The sequence below is a fragment of the Galeopterus variegatus genome, unplaced genomic scaffold, assembly GCF_000696425.1.
Source record: "Galeopterus variegatus unplaced genomic scaffold, G_variegatus-3.0.2 Scaffold1826, whole genome shotgun sequence".
NCBI classification, from domain to species: Eukaryota; Metazoa; Chordata; class Mammalia; order Dermoptera; family Cynocephalidae; genus Galeopterus; species Galeopterus variegatus.
The window spans coordinates 157,587-179,465 of record NW_007727937.1 but is presented as its reverse complement, the minus strand read 5'-3'; the positions used below and the strand labels follow the sequence as shown (position 1 = coordinate 179,465).

Below are 21,879 nucleotides of genomic sequence, written 5' to 3'. Positions count from 1 at the left end.
CGGTACGGGGGCAACACTGAGGGTTGCGATCCGTTGCCGGACATGGAAAAAAACAAAAAAAAAAAAAAAAAAAAGAAAGTGTAGCCTGTGAATTTTGTACCCAAGATGACAACTGGGTACAAATTTCTGCAAACGGGGCACTGGCCCTGCTAACCAGGGACTGGTCTCATGAACCAGACCCTGTCCCCAGTCACAAGGCCCTGAGGTGTAGTCAGTGAGGGGCTAGGCCACAGAGCAGAATGGAAACCTATGTCCCGTCCACATCAGCCCAGATCACTACACGTGGGGCTGGGAAGGGCAGAGGGGAGGAGGGCGCTCTGCTGCCGGTGTGTCCTTCTGATGAAGAGGAGGGTGTCACAGTCCCATGAAGCACTCCTGACGGCAGCTGGTCACCTCACCCTAGCCATGCCACTTCTAACTCTCTCTGAAGAGACCCACATACCACTTTTAAACGTGCCACAGCCCGCAGAGGGCAGGGCATACTTACAGGAGCTGGCGTCTCTGGGCTGTGCTCATGCGGCTGAGCTCGGTAGGCCTGGGCTGGCTATACCCCCTGCTGTGGACACAGAGAAGCCCGGTCAGTCCCATGCCTTACTTCACTCGGGACCGTTCCCCCTCCCTCCTCAGAGCAGCCGTCACAGCATCCCGAGGGGACCCAACCTCTACAAAACCAAGTGCAGCACTCTGGCTGCGGGAGCTGGGCTTGGATGAGCCAAGTAACTGCCCAATGGTCCCCTGACTGCTATATCCGGAGCTGGACGTCCACAGCATGTGGGACCCTCTCAACCTCTGGTGGCTCCCGTGTGAAAAGGAGGGAATGACAGGCCAGGACTACCAGATGACCAGGGTTCCACAACATGCACACCGAAGCCTCCCACCCCATCTGGGAGGTGGCCTCACACTGCAGTCCCCGCAGCCTGGCGCTTGGGCAGAACTGACCCCGCCAGGGCAGAGCTGCTGCTGCTCTGAGAGCAAAGACCCACAAGCTACCACCACCTGCCAATTCTCTTCTAACTTTTCTCTTAAGAAACAGGAAAGAGCACCAGGTTTGTCTGAAGGTGGGGTGCTGCATCTGCCACTTGGATGACTGACATCAGAAGCTGGGGACAGAAACTCCACGCAGACTCTGCCTTGCTGCACTGCTGAGGACACCAGTGAGCGCCAAGGGCATCTGCACAGGTGGGCTGTCCACCAGCCGCTATGCCAGGGCACCACATGGCGCTGTTACCGGCTGCTCGTTCCTGGGATCTGCCCAACCACCATGCTGGGCCTTGATCCAGGGGAGGCGGCAGGACACCCTGGCCAGTTCCACACAACATGATCCAGATGGGCTCTCAGGTCACCCTGGACCCGCTCACTGTGCAGGTGACCTGTGAGAACCTTCACGAGTGCGTGGCCTCTCTACAGACAGCGCCAGCCAAGGCAGCCCTGCACCTCTGGCCAACAGTCAGACGATGCTGGGCCTTGGCAGGAAGAGCAACTTGGGGAGCAGCCACGCCAGACTTCCTGCCCGTGGAGTCGCTGCCTGACCTGACGACAGACACCAGGTGGAGGCACAGAAGCCATATGGCGGACATGGGACCCAGAAGACAAGCAGAAAGGACAGAGACCCACTCAGAGACCTCAGGCCAATACCTAAATTTAGTTTCCAGATCGGGAGACCTGATCTTTTATTCATGTTTTTTTTAAAATATGAATGAACAACGTTTTGTGTCTACTCAAAATAGCGCCTGCCCTCCCACCTTCCCCTAACCATCTTCCGTGGGCTGATGTGGGAAAGGGCCCCCAGCCTGGATTCCATTCCCGCTCCAGCCTGCTGGCTGAGGGGAGCCCTGTGTCTCCCATGCCCCTCTGCTCGCTCAGAGCCGCAGCTCTCAGTCAATGCCAGAGGCTCGCCCTCCCTAGGCTCTGCCACTCTCGTCAGCTGACCCCTCCTCTCCCTGAGCTGCTGGCCCCCCCCGTGAAGCAGCAGTCGGCACAGGGCTTCCTTCCTGCAGGCAGCACCCCAGCTCTGGTGCCAGGAGGTCAGGAGACTCGGCCTGGGTCCAGGGAAGCCTTCCCATTCGGCCCCCCCGTGAAGCAGCAGTCGGCACAGGGCTTCCTTCCTGCAGGCAGCAACCCAGCTCTGGTGCCAGGAGGTCAGGAGACTCGGCCTGGGTCCAGGGAAGCCTTCCCATTCGGGGGGACCTTGGTGGATCTCCCTGCCCATCTGTAAAGAGGTGAAAGGGCAGATGGAGCTGGACCAATACCCCCAAGGTCCAAAGGCAGCGCAGTCACATCCAAGAGCCACACCCTCCTGGCCTCCCAGATGGGACACAGCTCTCCCTGAACAGGGCTTCGCAAGAGCTAATGGTACTTGGACAAAGTGCTCAGTGTTAATGTCACAGGCCCAGGTGAACCCTGAGGGTCAGCATCCTCTGTGACGTGACTTCCCAGGAGTGGGGATGGGAAACCACTAAGGAGGAATCAAACCCAGGCCTCGGCCTTGCACCAGAACAGGTGGAGAAAAGTCAACAGGGTCGGGAGACAGGGAGCAAGGACTCTGAACCCTGATGGGAAAGTGTCCCCCTCTCCCCAAGTAGCACTCCTGTGAGTGACTGCCCACACAGTGGAAGCAAGGATGCCAAGGCCTGAAGCTCAAGAGGCCACTGAGGTCAAGCATTGCTGGGACACCTACTTATACAACAGGACCCAAACACGTGCCTGTACTCATGGCCTTGGTGTCCCATACAACAGGGATGGGGGCTTTGGGGCAGGCCAGGGCAAAGACCCCAGGAAGCCCCTCAAGTCCTGTTCCTGGGCCCACTGTGTGGCTGCTGTGAGGACCGGCTCTGCCAGCCCAAGCCAGAGAGCTCCCTGCTTCAGTGTGACATGTGCCAGGCAGGTCGGGCTGGAGCCCTGAGAAGGGTCTGTGAGCTGCTCCTGTGCTGCGTCCACCCCAGCCTACAGGTGCACTGAGGCGTGGCCAAAGCGGCCGGGCCTTGTCAGATCCCTGGCATGGGCTGGCTGTGTCTCTACCCCACTGGCCTGGTGGCTCCCCTGCATGAAGCTTTCCTGACTCGTTCACTAGAAATGAAAAACCTGCCAGACCCTGTGAGGCTCTTCTGCCCACAGAAGGGACAACCTGGAGAACCTACTCTCTCCCTGACAAGCAGGTCCACTGGCAGCAGCACTGTCCACACCCAACTCCAGTGTCAGAATCCCCCGTGGACATGAATCTCCAGAATCCCCAGTTGTGCATGAGGCCCCAGGGACCTGCTGGGCAGTACAGAGCCTCAGGCTCCAATTGCCCCGAGAGGCCAATGTCGCTGGGCCACGGTGACTCTGTAGTCACAGGCTATCCCCATGCCATGCCCTTTCCAACTCTGAATCCAGGACCCTCCTGGTAGGGGTGGTGGCAGCAGAAACACCACTCAGCAACCTGTGTGTCCCGAGAAGTCACCACCTGGGGTGGTGCAGTGTTAGACGAAACAGTGTTCTCCTCACTACAAGGAATCTGCCTGGTGACAGCATCAATGCCAAAGACCATTTGAGGCTCCAAACACGTGATTAATAAACACTTGAGGGCCAGGCCCTGGTTGTGGAGCTGTGAGGCCATGAAGTAATGACCACAAGGGACCCCAAACTTTTGGAACAGTGCTGGGCAGTCAGGCATCAGCAGGCCAGGAGGCCCGACGGGGTACAGGAGTGGAGCTCAGGGACCAAAGGCAAAGCCCGCCGCCTGCCCAGGGAACAGTGCTCAGTGCACACGGTCACACGAGGAGGCCAGGAAAGTAGCACTGTCCTGACCCCAGGAGAGGGAACAAGTGGAAGCCCTGCAACTGGGCCCTCCCCAGGCTGTGCCTAGGTGTCTCCTCTCTCGGCTGATTCCAGTCTGTCCTCTGCTGGGATGAACCACAAGCATGAACGCAGCAGCCTGCAAGTCCTTCCAAAGAAGCATCAAGCCCAAGAGGGAGTGGTCTGGGGACCCCACACTTGTAGCTGGTGTAAGACGCAAGCATGGCCTTGAACCTGGTCCCCTAATGTTGCGTGCATGGACACAGGTCAGCGCTCACAAGCGTGTTTCTTTGCTGTCTGCTGAGGTGACCTAGAAGCATCCAGCACACCCAGCACCGGATCCTGGTGTCTAACACGCTTCTCAATGCAGGGAACCAGGGCTCTTTGGAGAAATGGCTGGTTCTAGGGCTGGGCCTGGAAATGCCCAAGATGAGCCTGGAGTACCAGCTAGTGCTAGGAAGTAAGGAGGTGCTCAGAAACAACACATAACCCCCCACATTGATGGGGCACATCACTCCAACCCAGGAACCAACTGAAAGAGCTCCCGATGGCCAACGCTGGAACAGTTTCAGCAACAGAATGAAACAGTATTGGATCATAACCCAAAGTATAAAATAAATACCCATGAGTCCATACTGACATAAATAAATAATTGATAAATAAGTAAGTGGGGGAGAAGAGTAAATCTCTTGTGCAGAATTCCAAATAGATTCTGTAGACTTGAGCAGGTGGAGCATGACTCCCCACCCCTTAAGTGTGGACCATGCACAACAATCTTCTTCCAAGAAGGACAATATGGAGAGAGGGAGAACGTCACTATATAGTGAGAAACCTGATCAACAGCCCTCAGCCAGGTGACCAGGGTCAGCATTATGGTGACAGGTCATGTTGTAGTGTGTGCCTTGATAGGATGTGATGATGAGGGCACATCATCTCTGTGGTCTCACTCCCAGCAGTCCACAACCCCTGCTCCTACCCATGAGGACATCATGAGCACATTCCAATCTTGGGACATCCTAAAAAATGCCTGACTGGTCCTTGCAACTGTCAAGGCCATCAAAAACAAGAAAAGTCTGAGAAGCTCACAGCCAAGGGGAGCCTGAGGAGACCTGACAACTAAAGGTTACATGTCCCAGATGGGATCCTGGGAGGAAAAGGACACTAGGTGAAAACTGAGGAAATCTATGGCATAGACTTCAGTTGATTATCATTTTAAATTTATTTTCATGTGTCAGTGCTGGCGCCGTAACTGTGCCCGTGTGCCACACTGACATGGGATGTCACTAAAGGGGAGGCTGGGTGCAAGGCACATGGGAATGCGTGGTACTATCTCTGCTCTTTTCCTGTAAACCTAAAAGTGCTCTAACATAAAGTTCACGCGTGGGATGTCACTAAAGGGGAGGCTGGGTGCAAGGCACATGGGAACGCGTGGTACTATCTCTGCTCTTTTCCTGTAAACCTAAAAGTGCTCTAACATAAAGTTCACGCAAACAGCTCCCCTCAGTGCCAAGATGCACCTGAGGAGGGATGGTGACTCTGGCTGACAGGTGGCTCTCGGGGCTGCAACTGGCCAGGGACTTCCTTCATGCAGGAGGAGCCCGGGACAGCCGGGCAGTGAGTGGCTGGCTGGGCACATTTCTCCTGGGGCCTGGCAGCCCTGCTGCTTACGCAGCAACCTCCCTGCTGGGAGCCCCAAGCACATTTTTCAGATGAGAAAGTAAAAACAGGGGAAGGATACTTGACCAGGGTCACATTTTTGCTCGAGACCCAGCAACGGAATATGCATCGTTGGCTCTGCTCAGCCCTCACATCTCAGCTCTGGGGGGCTGCTGCTTATCTGGATCACATATTCTCAGGAGCCAGCCGGGGCCACTTGCTCTGCAGCACTTCACCCGCCAGGCCCGGGTCTGGGTGGCCAGGTCCGTGAAAGGGAGGGGCCCCAGATCTGGCAGCGCGTGCAGCCCCTGCCTTCTCCTCAGACAGAAATTCAGAGAGAGAGAGAGAGAGAATTATCATCATTTTTTGGGTGGCTGGCTGGCATGGGGATCTGAACCCTTGACCTTGGTATTATAACATTAGCACTCTAACCAACTGAGATGACCAGCCAGCCCAAGAATTATTTTTAAAAGGGCAAAATGAGAGATGACACAAATAAATGAGGAAGGTCCAGTTGCTGTGACAGTACAGAAAGCCCCTGACTCCTGCCATCTGTCCCCTGAAGCCTCCCCCACCTCAGCCCAAAAGGCCTCCTGCAGGCAGACCTGGGTCGGATGCCTCCCCAGACTCAAGCCTCAATTTCCTTTTACGGAAATAACAGCCCAGGAAGAGCAGAGAGCTGAGCCGTCACCCAAGGCAAACAGAGGAGCTTTCTGGGAGACAGGCCCGGGGCAGCAGCTTATCTTGGCAGATGGGGACAAGGACAGGGACGTGCACATCACATCTTCAGGACACATGGGACCAGTGACTGGCCAACGGCCCACCTGGTGCTGGTGGGTCTGGAGGGAGCACTTTAGTGCATCTGTGAGGGGGTCACATGCAGGGGACAGACCTCACCCCAATACTGGGGGGTTGGAGGGTCAGTGCTGGCCAGGCCCAGACCCAGGTCAGCTGGCATGACCACTCACACCCACGGGGAGCAGAAATTCACCACTACCAGCTCTCAGAAAGGGGCAGGGCAGGGGTCTCTGACCCTCAACAGTGACAGGGGACCCCATCTCTTCCCTGAGGACATTGGGAAAATAAATTGTGTCCAGTGCTCTGGCCGAGGCTGAGCAAGGGCCTCCTATGCAGAGTCCTCAGGAGAGCAGCCACACTCAGGTTGGTCCCTGGTCCAGCCCTCTCCAGGACCGGCACGTGGTGCAGCTCCCACCCCGAGAGTCCAGGCTCAGAGCTCTGGGCAGCTGAGGCCTGCAGGTGTGGGTTCCCCACACACTCACTGGGCGGTTGACACATGCGGTTGTCCAGGCGCTGGGACTGCAGGAGCACCTGCCCTAGTGTGGCTAACCCTCCGAGGGGCAGCAGCAGCAACAGAATGAGGAACTACATGAGGAGCAAGGACAGGCAGACAGGGCAGCCAGTGCGGCCAACTGAGGAGGGGTGCTGCCAGAGGAGCCCAGAGGCTGCACTCAGGGAGGCACAAGCCGAGGCCTGCAGCCCCAGCTGGGCACGTGGTGGCAGATGTGGCCATGGCAGGGTGCTGCTGCAGGAGTGGGCAGCAGCAATGGGATCATGGGGAGCCATAGCCAATCAGAAGAGGCATGCTGGCAGTGCCACGAGGCCATTCCCTCCCCAAGCGTCCACTGACAGAGCCACCACCAGCCTTGTGGGCTCCACCCAGGGACTGAGGGCTCTTGTTTCAAGACCCGGCTTGCCAGCCTCTGCCAGGTCAGTCACCACCTTGGCCCTCCCCACTTCCTTTGGATACCGGAAGAGCCAGCCTGTCCTGGACACTCACCCTCTGGCTGGCCGCTGACTGCCAGCCTTCAGCTCCAGCACCTTGGGCAGGGCGTCCCTCAGGGGCTGCAGGTCCCCCACCACTGCCGTGGCCCTCCGCCTCTGCTCCTCCCTGCGCTTCTGCTCAGCCAGCTTTATGGCTTCAATCTCTGAGGAAGGGGGACAGGGGTTAGAGCAAGAAGCAAAAGCCAAATCACTAGCACACGGCCTAGAGCCCCCTCAGCAGCACACAATGGACAAGCCCATAGGGGTGCTCGTCCACCAGAGCCCAGACATCAGCCCTGCCTCCACCCCAGGCAGGCTGTTCCCTATTTCCTGCTGTCACCTCTATGCCACCTGGGATGCCAGGGGGCGGCCAGCTCCAAATTATTTCCCCCCTTAATCACAGAGGCACACTGTCTAATTACAGGGTTGATTATGAGGCATTGCAGGCATGAATGCTGTTTCTTCTGCAAAGGGACCCTGGCACAGTGGCCTGGGGACAGTGGGGTGGGTGGAGGTGGCCACGTGCAGGCACAGAAGGTGGTGAAGGGGGAATGAGCAAGAACAGGACTTTGACTTAAACTGAGCAGAGCCCTCTTAAAAGAGCCTTAAAACAGGACTTTGACTTAAACTGAGCAGAGCCCAACTTAAAGTTGCTCACTGGGCATCAGATGCACCTCTGTTCCCCGCCACCTGGAGAAGATCACGATGGGAGAAAGTAGGTCCCCACAGGGGGCAGCGGGATGGGAGGGGAGCAACTGGGTCATGTGGCACTAATACAAAATACTGCAGGGCCCATGGCCCAGGCGGGTGGTGCCAGGAGAGGGACAGGGCCGGGGGCATGGGGGACGTGGGAGGCCGGGCAGGCAGCAGACAGGGCCACATAGAGAAGGGATTCCAACAGGGCCAGGATGGGGGAGATCCTCAGGATCCTGGGATGCCTGAGGATTCGATTTTCATTTAAGTGTATTTATCTCAAAATTGGTAATTAGACACGTGTCCAAATGCACAATTTGTCTGAACATGGCTTGTGGGAAACATGTAGATCTTGGACAAAGCCCTGCTCTCCCCAGGGCAACAGGGCAGGACAAAGCCCGCAGTCCAAACCCCTTGTGGCGCAGGGCGGGGGTGCAGCAGGTTTCCCCGGGCAGGCAGCAGCCAGCTCCTCTCCAATCCTGCTTCCTACCAGCAAGGTCTGAGAGGCCCACCCCAAGTGGTATAGGTAGGGACACTACCCACCTGGGCCCTGGGTAGCCAGGATTTGTTGACCTCATCCCAAACTGTTGACAAAGACCAGGGGACAAAGACCACCCTTCCTTCTAGGTCTTCAGCATCCAATGAGGGCAGAACTGGAACCTGTGCACAGATCCCCACTCCGTCCCCTCAACAGCCTTGGGGGTTGTTAAGGCTCACAAGTTGACAAGTCAGTACTTTTCAACCCTGCCTGGAATATCTCAAACAACTTACTCAGCACCTCATCAAAACCAGAGCTGAAGCACGCTGGAGGGCTGAGCCAGCCCTGGGTGGGGCTGGGGCAGAGGAAAGAAGGGGCGCTGGGCTGCTCCAGGATGGGGAGAGGCCCCAGGGCAGCTCGTACATAGGCTGGCAGACCGGGGACTGAGGGTAGAGAAGCAGAGGGCTCTGCTCCTATGAAGACACAAGAGCCCAAACGCCAACAGTCAAAGCCATAAGTGCTTTAAAAGAGCAACATGCAAGGATGGCTCGATGTTAGGAAGTGAGTCAGCATGACCCACTGCAGGGGTTGCTTAAAAGGTGAAAAGCCTACAATCAGTACAGGAGTGCCAAAAAAGGTTTGATAAAATCCACTACGTACTCACAATAAAAATGACTATGGAACCACAAACAGAAGCAAGGTCCTTGACAGAAAACACCTCCCAGAAACCTATAATGAGTATCATACTTGGTGGCAGAACATGAGGCACTCAATTACAAAGTCAGAACAAGAAGAGGGTGACTGCAATCTCATGACAATCCCAGCTGGTAGACCCGATGTGAGAGACACACAAACAGACACAGACAGACATGGAGGGCCACGTAGGGCGTGTGCAAGCCACCTTGTCTGCAGCAGCCACGCCAGCTACTGAGCAAACATGAGATGAGCAGGAGAGCTCAGCTCTTCCCATGAATCCACACATCTGATACAGCCTCAATCAAAATTTAAACAGTTTTTTTTTTTTTTTTGTCTTTTTCATGACCGGTAAGGGGATCGCAACCCTTGGCTTGGTGTCTCCCGCACTGCGCTCAGCCAGTGAGCGCACCGGCCACTCCTATATAGGATCCGAACCCGCGGCGGGAGCGTTGCTGCGCTCCCAGCAAAGGGCACTCTCCCAAGTGCACCACGGGCCAGCCCTTAAACAGGTTTTTAACTGAACCTGTGAAGCCAATTCTAAACCTTATCTCTCAAAAAAGACTAAATGCATAAGAATAGTCAAAACAGTTTTTAAAAAAGAACAAGAGAGTAGAACTACTGGATATTAAAGCAAATTATGGAACAGAAATGGTAACCATGTGGCAAAGAGAAGGAGCCACACAGAGGCATGCCTCCAGGAAGTCCTGCGTCAGGAAAGCAGCCCTGTAAACGACCTGGCCGTCCTTCTGGAAAAAAACGGGATCCCTCTTTCACTCATGCTATTTCTAAAAATTAATTACCAATGAATTAAATATTACAAATAAAGAAAGAGAAATCAAAGGCCAATTCCATTAGAAATCAAGGAAAAGAAAATTACAACTACAAAATACAGAACTTCACCTCCCAGATTGGCAAACTGAAAAACGTTTATTTATTTATTTATTTTTTAAAAAGATGACCGGTAAGGGGATTTTAACCCTTGACTTGGTGTTGTCAGCACCATGCTCGGCCAGTTAGCGAACCAGCCATCCCTATATGGGGTCCGAACCCGTGGCCTTGGTGTTATCAGCACCGCACTCTCCCGAGTGAGCCACAGGCCGGCCCACATACATATTTTCTTAATGGAAGAGAGGATTACTCCTGAATGTTTACTGTACAACATTTCTGACACACCCCAAGTTAAATTCACACATTCACATTCCTGCCTGATGACTGTTGGCATTTAAGTTTTTAACCCATATTATAGAGTGCTTTGGGGGAACGGATCAGGATGGCAAAGGGTTTCAAAAGCAAGAATACTGAAAATACTGGGATATGTAGTTGGCAAAGGGGAATCCTAGAGGGTCAGCATAATCTTCCCACAACTGATGAACTGCTAGAACAGGAAAGAACTTTTTCTATATGGTTCTATAGGACTGATAAAGAAAAAAGTTGTAGGGAGACATATTTCGGGTGTATTAAATAGCACGGAAAACCACAGGATACAGCGAGTTCTCGATCCCTGGACATGTGCAAGCAGACTTTCTAAGAACCCCTAGAGACTCTAATTTTCTTTTTAGCCTGAAGTGTATGTGATTTTTAAATAGTAGCAGACATGCTGAGGACAGTGATTTTTTCCCCCCTCAATTCTAAGAGTAAAGAGATGTGCGGAAGGGAAAATACAGACAGAATGAAGGTGAGCAAGAGTTTTGAACACCAGATATTGTTTGGAGCCAGTGGGAGACAAGGAAGTCCTAACAATTTTAGAGGCACGTGAGGCCTTTTGAGTCTTATTAAGCTTTGAGCTCTGGAGATTAGAGCAAGCGGGAAATAAATAGATAAATCTACCTATTGATAATGATCTGGTTCTTGGTATAGTGAGTTCAAGAATGTTTATTTTCAAAGAAGTGAAAAAAATTCCATTTCCAGAAGCATCAAAAACTATAAAATACTTAGGAATAAGCTTATCCAAAAAAAAGTAAGACCTCTACACTAAAAACTACACAACACTAATGAATGAAATTAAAGAAAATCTAAATAGATAGTGAAATACATACCACGTTCATGAATTTGAAGATTCAATATTGTTAAGATGGCAATTCTCTCAAAACTGATCTATAGATCTACTGCAATCCCAGTCATAGTTCCACTAGGTTTTTATGGTTGTTTTTAAAGAAATTGACAGCTAGTGATAAAATTTATATGGAAATGCCAAAGACCTAGACCATCCAAACAATCTTAAGATAGAACAAACAAGATGTAGGACTCAGGTCACCAGCTTCTGGACTTACTCTGAAGCTACAGTAATCGAGACAGTGTGGTACTTGCTAAGTCACAGCAAATAGATCAATGGAACAGAAGAGAGCCCAGAAACAGACCCACACTTAGGAGAGACCATCTGACTTTACACAAAGGCACCAAAATAGTCCAATGAGAAAAGAAAAGTCTTCAGAGCAAATGGTGCTGAAACAACTGAATGTCCATAGTGAAAGAAAAAAAGGACCCTGACCATGAACTCACACCACAGACAACATGAGTTAAAGATGGATCAGAAACCTAAATAAGAAAACTAAAACTTTAAAGTTTTTGGAAGAAAACAGGAAAATATCTTCATGGCTTGGGATTAGGCAAACTTCTCTTAGTACACACACACAATAACCATATATAATTATAAATCAAACTTCTCAAAAATCCCACTTCTGCTCACCAAAAAAAATCATTAAGAAAATAACAGATCACAGTCTGGGAGAAAATATGTGCAAAACATATAGCAGACCAAGGACTGGTCTGCAGGACACATGAAGAATTCTCAGAGCTCAATAAGAAAAAGGCAAAGAACCACCTGAAAAGCGGACTGCACTGAGGACAGAGCATGAACGGGCAGCACTACATGACAATGCTCTTCTGTGGCAACAACGGTGGCTGCCACGAGAGCGCTTCACAGTCACAAATGGCTGAGGCCAAAGAGCCTCACACCACACGCACTGGCAGAGCTGCAGAGTGACAGCTCCCATGCACAGCTGGTGCTAGCGCCACATGCAGCCTCTTGAAAGCAACGTCTGGCCGTTGCTTATGGAACTAAACATACACCTACCCTATGACCCGGCGTTCCACTCCTAAGTACTCACCCAAGAGAAAGGAAAACACGTCCACAGGAAGACTTGTGGGGAGTGCTCATAGCTGCCTTATTCTCCTAGTAGCTAAAACCACAGAATGGCCAGGTGTGCACCCACAGGAGAAGGGACGGCAGACAGCGGGCACACCCAGAGAGGCTCCTCAGCGGGGAAAGACATGGGCCACTGCTGTGTGATGCCGGCTGTGTTTCAAAATCACGACATGAGCACAAGAAGCCAGAAACAGAAAAAGTATATCCTACATGACTCGGGGAAAGACATGGGCCACTGCTGTGTGATGCCGGCTGCATTTCAAAATCACGACATGAGCACAAGAAGCCAGAAACAGAAAAAGTATATCCTACATGACTCTGTGTACATGAAGCCTAGAGCAGAAAAACCTGAACTATGAGCAAACAAAGTCAGACAGTGGTTTTTACCAATGGGGTAGTCAGGGGTGGGAACTGACCACGAAGATTCCAGGCTGATGGTCTGTACCTTGAAAGGAATTTCGGCTACACAGGCATATGTGTTTGTCAGAAGTCACTAAATGGCACACTTAAGATTCACATTTTATTGAATGTGAACACTGTCTTCAAAATAGAAAGAAAAAAACCACAAACACATACTGAACTACAGCAGAATTAATTACTTGGGGAAAGTATACCGATGTCTGCAACTTGCTCTGGAACGCATAAAAAGTGCTGGATGGATAAACGGAAAGGAGCACATAAATGAACAGTGACGTAATAAAGAAGTGGTCACTGTAAAATTCTTCCTACTTCCCAAATGAAATTTCTCATAATAAAATATTAAGTAAAAACAACTTAAGAGGTATAGCTAAGGCTGTACTCAGAAGCCAACCTATAGCCTTTCATTCCTAAAAAAAATAATGTGAAAATAGATGAGCTAAATAATGCAAACAAACCTAGAGAAAGCCAGGATAAGGAATTAATAAAACAGAAGCTAAAAACTCAGAAAACAAAAGAGTAGAATTGATCGTTACATGTAAGAATTAATTCCTGGAATGGAAGAGACAAAACTTGTTAACTCATCAGCAGTGAAGTGGAGACACAAGTAAAGAATGATAAAGAAAACGTACAAGACACATAACAATGAGGAAGCAGCACATAAGCCTTTGCTAATAGAAACTGAGATTTGATAGGTCAGATCATTTCATGATAAAACATCGTGGCCAAAGTTGACTCAAACAGTAAGAAAAAAAAGACCAGACACCATGAAAGAAAATGTACATGTCTTCAAAGAATCAGAGCCCAGAAATGTCTGGATCTGAGCGGTCCTGGTCCATTAACTTCTCCAGACCCACTTTACAAAGCACACTTTGCACAGCTCTATGAGAGGAACAGTGCACGAGAAAACGGCCTGGCTGGTTAGCTCAGTTGGTCAGCATGCAGCATTATGGCCTAAAGGCCACAGGCTCAGACTTATGCCAGCCAGCTGCCCTCCAAACAAACAAATAAACACTGTTGGCTGGCTGTCTTGGCACAGTTGGTTAGAGAGCAGCCTTATAACCCCAAGGTCACAGATTCAGATCCCTGTATCGGCCAGCTGCCAAAAAACAAACAAAAAAAGAAAACAGAGGAGCAAATAATTTCTTAGGAAATATCCAAAAAGTGACAAAAAACATAAAATTAATGATCATGGAAGAAACTGACAAATTTCTCTAAGTATTATCCTCTGAAAAACCTTCAAGGAAAAAATAATGCAAATAATATTAACATGTGAGAACATAAAGAAGAAAATATTCCAAAGTAATTTTATAGAAGTCAGCAAAATCACATTAAGAAAAATTACAAAACGACCTCAACAAGAAAATCTCTAGGAAAACGTTAGCACATATTCAGCATCACAGAAAACAACTAGATGTACTGAGACATGGTGACTGAATAGGGCAGTGGGGTGACTGCAGCCGCTGTGGGCACCGGCTGCAGGCGCCTGGGAAGCCACCTCCCCCACAGGGGCTGGGAACAGGGACCACCGGCTCCAGACATGTGGGCAGGTGCCCAGGAGCCCCAACCCTGCAGAGACCCACACAGACACACGCCTGACCCACAAGGTAGCTCACATTTACTGTAGGGATTTCTGAGGCATAAAAGACTCAAACAAGCCTGTGTTACTTTTGTAAAATTTTCATCATGGGAACCAAAAATAGACCACTTTTACAAACAAGGAGCCGAGAACAGCAGCTCCTTGAAACCATGTTCTACAGAAAGAGCAAGCCTGGCTCTGCAGGTGCCCACACAGGTAGGTTGGCAGCATCACCCACTCCAGGGATAGACCACCTTGGCCAAGCTGGTGAGGCTCTCCCAGGAACCCCTGCGCCTCATTCATCACTGGGCCACTGTGGGCAGCCTGCAGAGGGTTCCACACAGTCCCCAGGGGCACCTGGCCAGTGTGATACAGCAGCCTGGGGGACCCTGTGAGGGAGGCCATGTGGCTCCCAGGACATGAGGGCACGGACTTACTCTGCAGCCACCGCTCACGCCTCAGCTTCAGCTTCTCCTTCTTGGGCAAAACAGCCCTCACCTCAGCACCTGAAGACAGAGAACACACGGGGTAAGTAAAGGGTGTCCAGATGGCATTTCTGCTCAAACAGGACTAAAGCCTGGAGCTCCCCTCCCCCACAGAGCCTGAGAACGGGGCTCAGGCAGATTCTGACTCCATTGGGGCAGTGCCACCCAGGCTTGGGCCTCCGTGCCTCATGGCAGCTTGTCTGTGCATGGGTGGGGTAGCCAGTCCTAGCCTCTCAGCCTCCACGTGCAGCATGGGGGACCCTCACCATGCATGTCAGCACGTCAGAGGCTCTCTAAGCACCAGTGTCCCTCTAAAGCAATGTCCTGGTCACTTACCACTGGGCTGTCCTAAAAAGTCCAGGCAGACGTTTACCAGGAAGGAGCCATCCCACCCATTCCAGGGATGACCTTCAGGACTGGCTGTCGCCTAACTCTGCAGCCGAGAAATGGCCCCACAGCTTGCAAGGGGACGTGACAGAGCAACAGCCCACAGGCTCCAAGGAGGTGCTGCTCAAGAGCCTTGTGCTCTTCCAAGGCGATGGGAAGTCAGCCCGGCACAAGTTTCTGCATGCTGCCACACCTCAGTGACATACACACGGAGGACCAGAGGACCACCATCCCCTGGATGCCCCAGAGCACCAAGGTTCTGGGGACACCACCTAGGAAAGCACTCAACCAAGGCCAAGTCCCCAACACAGGGAAGACGATGAGGACATCCCAGGGATAAGGGAGCTCTCCGCACTGAGGTGGCCAGGCCACTGCTAGACACCCTCACCATCAGGGATCTGCATCCCTGTCCTGTGCCCACTGGCCCCATCCAGCCTCTGGGGGACACTGAGAGCACTCAGTTCTCATCCCAAGGGACACCCATCCTTCAGCCAGCAAAGACCACTGCTGAGTCCCTTTCTGTGACCCAGGCTGGATATGCCAGCATCTGCCTCTGCTGGGGGCGGGGGTGGGGCAGGGTGGGAAGCATCCAGAACAGGACCACCATCCCAGGTCTGAACCATCCCCAACCATGGCCCCAGGCTATCCCGGGGACCCTGGGTGTCCCTCATCTCATGTGCCCTATTGCGACAGACATGGGTTCTGGACTGCCTGTCCCAGGACAAGGCAGGAGCAAGAACGGGAAGCTCTTGGCCCCTGCATGACCCTGCACCCCGTGAGGCAGACCCTTGAGAAGTGGAGATGGCTCCCTCCTGCACTGCTTAAAATCACAAAAACACAACACAGGAAACGGTCGCTGTGGGGTTCCTGGGTGTGCACTGAGTGCTTTGTGAGACTCATGCAGATAAAGGGGACAGGATGGGTCCAAGGGCCTCCCCCCAGGAACAGATCAGGGTGTCACCAGGCCCAGTGCCCAGCTGTCACATGCTCCTGCCTTCTGCCAAGCTCACGCAAGCTCTGGGCACTGTGAGACATGTGACCACCTTAGGCTGGCCCTGCTCAGTGTAAGTTATCACTCTAAAAGGACAACAGATGTTGAGTGCACACCGCCCACTGCATAGACTGCACACTGCCCACTGCATAGACTACACTAACCACAAAGACTGCATAGCACCCACTGCACAGACTGCACACCAGCCACTGCACAGACTGGACACCACTCACTGTGTAGACTGCATACCACCTGCATCAGGGCACGCCTGCACACGGATAGTGTCCCTGAGCTGAGCAGGTCACCCAAGCTGGGCTGCCCTATGAGGGAGCATTTAAGGAAATGAGAAGTTTTGCATGAACCAGGACAAAGGAGACAGAAAGAAGCCCCTGGACAGGGTATGGGAGGGGAGAAACGGAGGGAGAATGGCACTCCCCAGACGGTGCAGCCTGCTGGGGAGCACACAGCGTGGGGGCTGTTCCAGTTGTGGTTTTATGGTTTGGACAGTTCCCACACTCACCAGGTGGAGGAAGAAATTCCCCCAAGGTTGGTCAGTGCCCAAGAACTCCTCCCAAGGCTAGGGTGGCCCACATGGGGCAACAGCTGGACACTGAAGGTCAACCACAGACATTTGCTCAGGTGAGAGCGGATCCTGGGATCAACTTCCTCAGGCAAGACTGGGTGTGATTCAATCAAGAATCATGAAGTTTTGACGCAAAAAAATGAAACGTTTGACAGCCCTGCTCCCGCCCTGCTCCCGCCTGCTGGGGGTCCTGCAGTGCACAAGGACACCGCAGGGCAGATGTTGCCTCCTCCTCCCCAGGTGCTCAGGATTCTGCCACCTCCTGCCCTTTTCCTATCGCATCCACATAATCTGTGCCTCACCCACTTCTCCTCCATTTATGGTTTACTATTTTTTCCAAATGAACCAGCTCCTGCTCTGTTTGTTACGTCTACCCTTCCCTTGTTCTTGAGCTCGAATATGCCCTGACCTCTGCTGCATTCTTCCCGCTTTCTCTGTGTTCCGATCTTTGACTTCCCCATTGCTGTCTCGTCCTCTCTGTCGGGAACATGTACTTCTTACACGATGGACTTCCGTGCACTACTTCAGCTCATCACCTGAGTGGGGTCACGGTGGCGCTTCTCCCGTGTTCCACGCCAGGCATGAGCTCCTTCCTATCTTGGTTCCCCCCAACTGGAGCTGCTGGAGACTGGTGGGCCCTGGTGAGCAGAGGGTGTGGTCTGTGTCCTTCGTGCCCAACATGTGGCCAGCTCGTCAAGAGCATTTGAGTAATCTAAAATTTTATCTTTGGGGAATTATATTTGAAGTATGTTAATCAGATTTATTGTACTAAGTTTGTTCTTTAGGCCTGTAAACATCTTTCCCCTTTTTTGCTTATTTAATCCATCAATGACTGATAAAGAGGAGCTGAAGGGCTGTCCTCAAAGCCAACAGACTCCCAGTTCACAGGGCAGGCTGTCAGCCACCCTGGCCAGCCAGGAGCCCAGCAGTAACTTAGCAGAGCCGGGACCACACAGGCAGTTCCCCAGAGACCTTGGCCAGAGGGCTGCATATCCCTGCATGTGGGGTCAGAACATGCTGGACAATACATCCCATCTGAAGGCAGAGGGAGGCAGCTTCGCCTCCTCAGGTAGACGGTTCCTTCCGGTTCCCAGTCAGGGTTTGCCCGACACCCTGACCAGCCCTCACTGTGGACATGGGAGGCAAGAGGACGAGGGTCACTCTGAGACAGGTTGAATGGCAGGCAAAGCAAGGAGCCTGGCAATGCCCCAGGAAGAGCCAATGCTGGCCAGAAGCCATCCTGCTGACCCCTGAATCTGGGCATGCTGAACCTTAACTCACAGTTCCTAACGTGCTTGGAGTTCCTCTGCGCAGGTGCTGTGTGAAGTGGAGCTCTCAGGTTGGTGTAAAGTCTGAGCAAGACTGAATCCACCAGCATGAGAAGAAAGACCCACTTCTTTTGGGCAGAAGCTTCTCCAGGCCGCATCTGTCCACCCCCACCTGCCAGCAGGGGGCATGCCGGGGCATGCAGTGTGGGTGCAGTGTGTGGTGTGGGCACAAGGCCTGCCTGGGCCTCCTCCTGTCCTGGAACACCTCGTCATCAGAACGCAGGCCACCAGCTCCCCACCCACAGCTCCTGGTGCTTCCCCCAGCTCCCTGTCCCATCTCATGTGGGGTGACCTCACCTGGCCCACTTCTGTGGCCTCCCCCCTCAAGAGCCAGTCCTTACCCCACCCCACGGCATATCTGTACTTCCTCACTGCTGTGGGCTGAAGCATGTCCCCTCTAAATCCAAATGCTGAAGTCATGACCCCCAGAACCTCAGAATGTGTCTGTATTTGGAGATAGGGTCTTAAAAGAGGTGATGAAATTAAAATGAGGTCCTAAGTCATCAGATCATATACCTTAACTATATAATCTTTAAGGGTCAAACATAATGTAAAAAAATTTTTTAAGGAAAAATGAGGTCACTAAGGGCAGGCCCCAATCCAGTCTGACGGTGTCCTTATTAGAAGAGGAGATCAGGACACAGACACACACAGAGGGACGACCCTCTGAGGACACAGGGAGAAGATGCCACTTGCAGCCCAGGAGAGGGGCCTTGGAAGGAACCAGCCCTGCCTCATCTTGATCCCGGACTTCCAGCCTCTAGGGTTGTGAGAAAATCAACGTCTGTTGTTGACATCACCCAGTCTAAGGCCCTGTATCATGGCAGCCCAAGCTGTCTGACACACCCACCTTCCCAGCAACAACGCAGCACACTATGGTGCCTGCCACCAGCCAGGCACAGGCCTCGCACCCTATGGAAACAGGCCATCCACAAACCGCGCCTGCTGACTCTCCATGAGGGACAACAAGCAAGTTTACAGGTGCCAAAGGCCCCATCACCAGTCAACCCGATCACCTATGAGGTCTCTGAAGACACTCAGGAGCACCGCTGGTTACATCAATCAGCCCCAGTTTACAGATGAGAAAACCAAGGCTCACCCAGGTTGAGGGGACAGTAACTGGCCCAGGGTCATGGGGAACTGCTGAGGCCCCATATTCAAGGACCCACTGTGGCCTCAAGTTGTGCTGTGCTGACCCTTCACCTGCGCCCCAGGGACCGCACAGCTGAAGGATTCTGGAGACATGGGATTTGGGAGTTTATCACCCAAAGTAAACCATGAGCCAAGGTGCAGACATAGGTATAGCTTCTCAGAGTACCAAGAAAACACACATCCAGGGCATGGGGCTTCCCGGACCGCCAGGACTGCCCTGCTGCTGACTTGTGGGCCTGGAACATGGCCGCCAGTCTTGGGGTGTGGTGACATCAGTCAGGCCTGCTCCAAATTAACCAGAAGCTGACCAACAGCCAGACAAAGATGGTCAACTTGTGCCAACAGAACACCATGTGGACACAGCCACACCAGGCGGCCCTGCAGAGGCATGGGCAGTGCCAGCTGGCGCTTCACACACCTCTGCAGCACCTCGTCTCTGAGGACCACCAGTTCAGATAGTGCCCAGATGGGATAGAGCCAGCCAGAAGGGACACTGCTCTTGACAGGACACAAGGACATGGGGTAGGGACCACACACTGGTCAGCAGGAATTGGGGATGAGGAAGGAGGGGCCCTCCCAGGTCACTGAGGCTCTCTGAGCCTTGGTGTCTTTGGTGAATGGAGGGAGGGATGATAGATGACTCTAGGTGGATGTGTGAGTTCATGATGTAAATCTGGAGACTGTCGTCACCTCTTTGGAATTCTTACAGGCATGGGGGAAGAGAGGCTGCCTCACAGGGGAAGAAAAGTGAACCCTACAGGCGCCCCTGTGCCCAGGTCATGCGGAGCCCTGGTACCCACCCGGCAAGTGGGGAGAAGAGCCTACACCGCTCAGGAACGGGGTTGGGTTAGCCAGGTGTGCCTGAGCATTACCTTGGGCCGCCTGACATCAGGGTTGTGATAGGTGGGGGCACAGGCAGGAGGGCACTGTTACAACATCTCTGCTTCTGGTTTGCGCTAAAACAAAGTGGACTACAGGGCTAGCCTTGTTTCCTTCCCATGGCGTCTATCAACTGCAGAGATGCTCTCCCAGAACATGTCTACATGAAAGGCACATCTCCTGACTTCTTTTTACTTCATGCAGGTTGTCCTGGCTAGTGCCACAGATCCCTGATGTCCGAGGAAAAACAAAGCAGAAACTGCTTCTGTCAAGAGAAAGGTAGTAATCCTGTCCAGCTATTTCAGACTTCATTTCAGGACCTGGTACAAAACCTACAAAGCCTGTGACTCACAAGGGAATTTAATCCCCTTCCCAAGAGCCATGACCCAGGATGCTGGCAGCCGCTGGAGCTGGCCCACTCTCCTCCGCACACAGCCCTGGCTTCTCACTCCCCCCCAGACGGGGCAGGGCTGTGGAGGGTGAACAGGGGCGGCATGGCCAAGGGCTGGGCCCGGCACCTGGGATCAACGCTGCTCCTCCAGCTGGCCTGAACGACAGGCACCTCCACTGTGCTCACTGCACCCCACCACCATGCGGCCACCAGGGCCAGGGAGTGAGAAGGTGTCCACCTGGCTGGACATAGCAACAAAACAGGAGCAAGGGGACAATGGCATCCAAGGTGGGGTGCTGGGGATGGAGTATGTCTGAGGACCTGTGTCTGGGGCATGGGGAAGCTGGCAAGGGAGATGGAGCTGAGCCAGCAAGTACAGCCAAAGAGCAGGCAGGGGATGCCAAGTGCCCGTGACAGGACTTATCAAACGGAGCAAGAAGAAACTCTCTCCAGACTATTCCTGCAGCTTTTCTGTAATTTTGAAATTATTTCAAAAGAAAAAAGAATCTAAAACAAGTGGAAACTGACCCAAACGGTAACCTGCATTGTGTTAGAATGAAGAAGAAGCAGAACAGGCCAGGTCAGGAAGGCAGCGCCCTGACCCTTCCTGGCTCCAGCCCCAGGGAGCGCCCCAGCCCCCATTTCCATGGCACCAGGGAAACAAGAACCAAACACGCAGTTCCTGCAGGATGCACGCAGAGGCTCTGGAATGCTGACTCCTGCAGAGATTGCCTGGAACTGCTGGCAGCAGCCTGCGGCGCTTTCTGGGACCAAGGAGCACTCCCTGAAGCCTGCACGTACTGAGGGTGACTTCCACCCCCCTGACAACCACTGCACAGGCTGAGCTAAGGCAGCAGTTTATAGGGGGCACTCTACCTGAGTGTCCTGGTCCGCCTCCGACGCCCCTGAAGGCAGAGAGGGAGACACAGAGACAGGGCAGATGTGTGCACCCCCCACACTGATGATGGGGATGCTTGACGTCAGCTTGGGCTGGTCTGGCTTCTAAACTCAAGACAGGCACACAGACCACTCTGCTGTGGCTGCTGCTAGAGCACGTGAGCTCAGGTGAGTAAACAGAGCAGAAACACCTGCTGAGGAAGGCGGGATGGACCACGTAGGCTCCTGGTCTCCAGCAAGGCTGTGTGGATGTGTGACGCTGTCCTGGGCTCACCCAACATGAGGCCCCACGGCGTCAGCACTGTGGCTCCACTGACTACAGCAGAGGAGGTCAGCACACATTTCTGATGAGCAACGAAGTCACGGCAGCAACGGACAGACCACTCCAGCCTGAGCTTCTCTCCCAGCGTGTGACGCTGTCCTGGGCTCACCCAACATGAGGCCCCACGGCGTCAGCACTGTGGCTCCACTGACTACAGTAGAGGAGGTCAGCACACATTTTTGATGAGCAACGAAGTCACGGCAGCAACGGACAGACCACTCCAGCCTGAGCTTCTCTCCCA

At 52.9% G+C, this 21,879-nt stretch overlaps 1 protein-coding gene across 1 annotated transcript in view; it reads right to left on the bottom strand.

Moving 5' to 3' along the window:
• FAM207A (family with sequence similarity 207, member A) overlaps window positions 1-21,879 on the bottom strand; it is a 47,793-nt gene that overhangs the window by 3,979 nt on the left and 21,935 nt on the right. The window contains exons 4-6 of the mRNA XM_008579192.1: window positions 14,661-14,729; window positions 7,232-7,379; window positions 488-556 (exon numbers count right to left, since the gene is read on the bottom strand). Coding sequence (XP_008577414.1) covers window positions 488-556; window positions 7,232-7,379; window positions 14,661-14,729 — 286 coding nt within the window. The remainder of the gene's footprint in view (window positions 1-487; window positions 557-7,231; window positions 7,380-14,660; window positions 14,730-21,879) is intronic.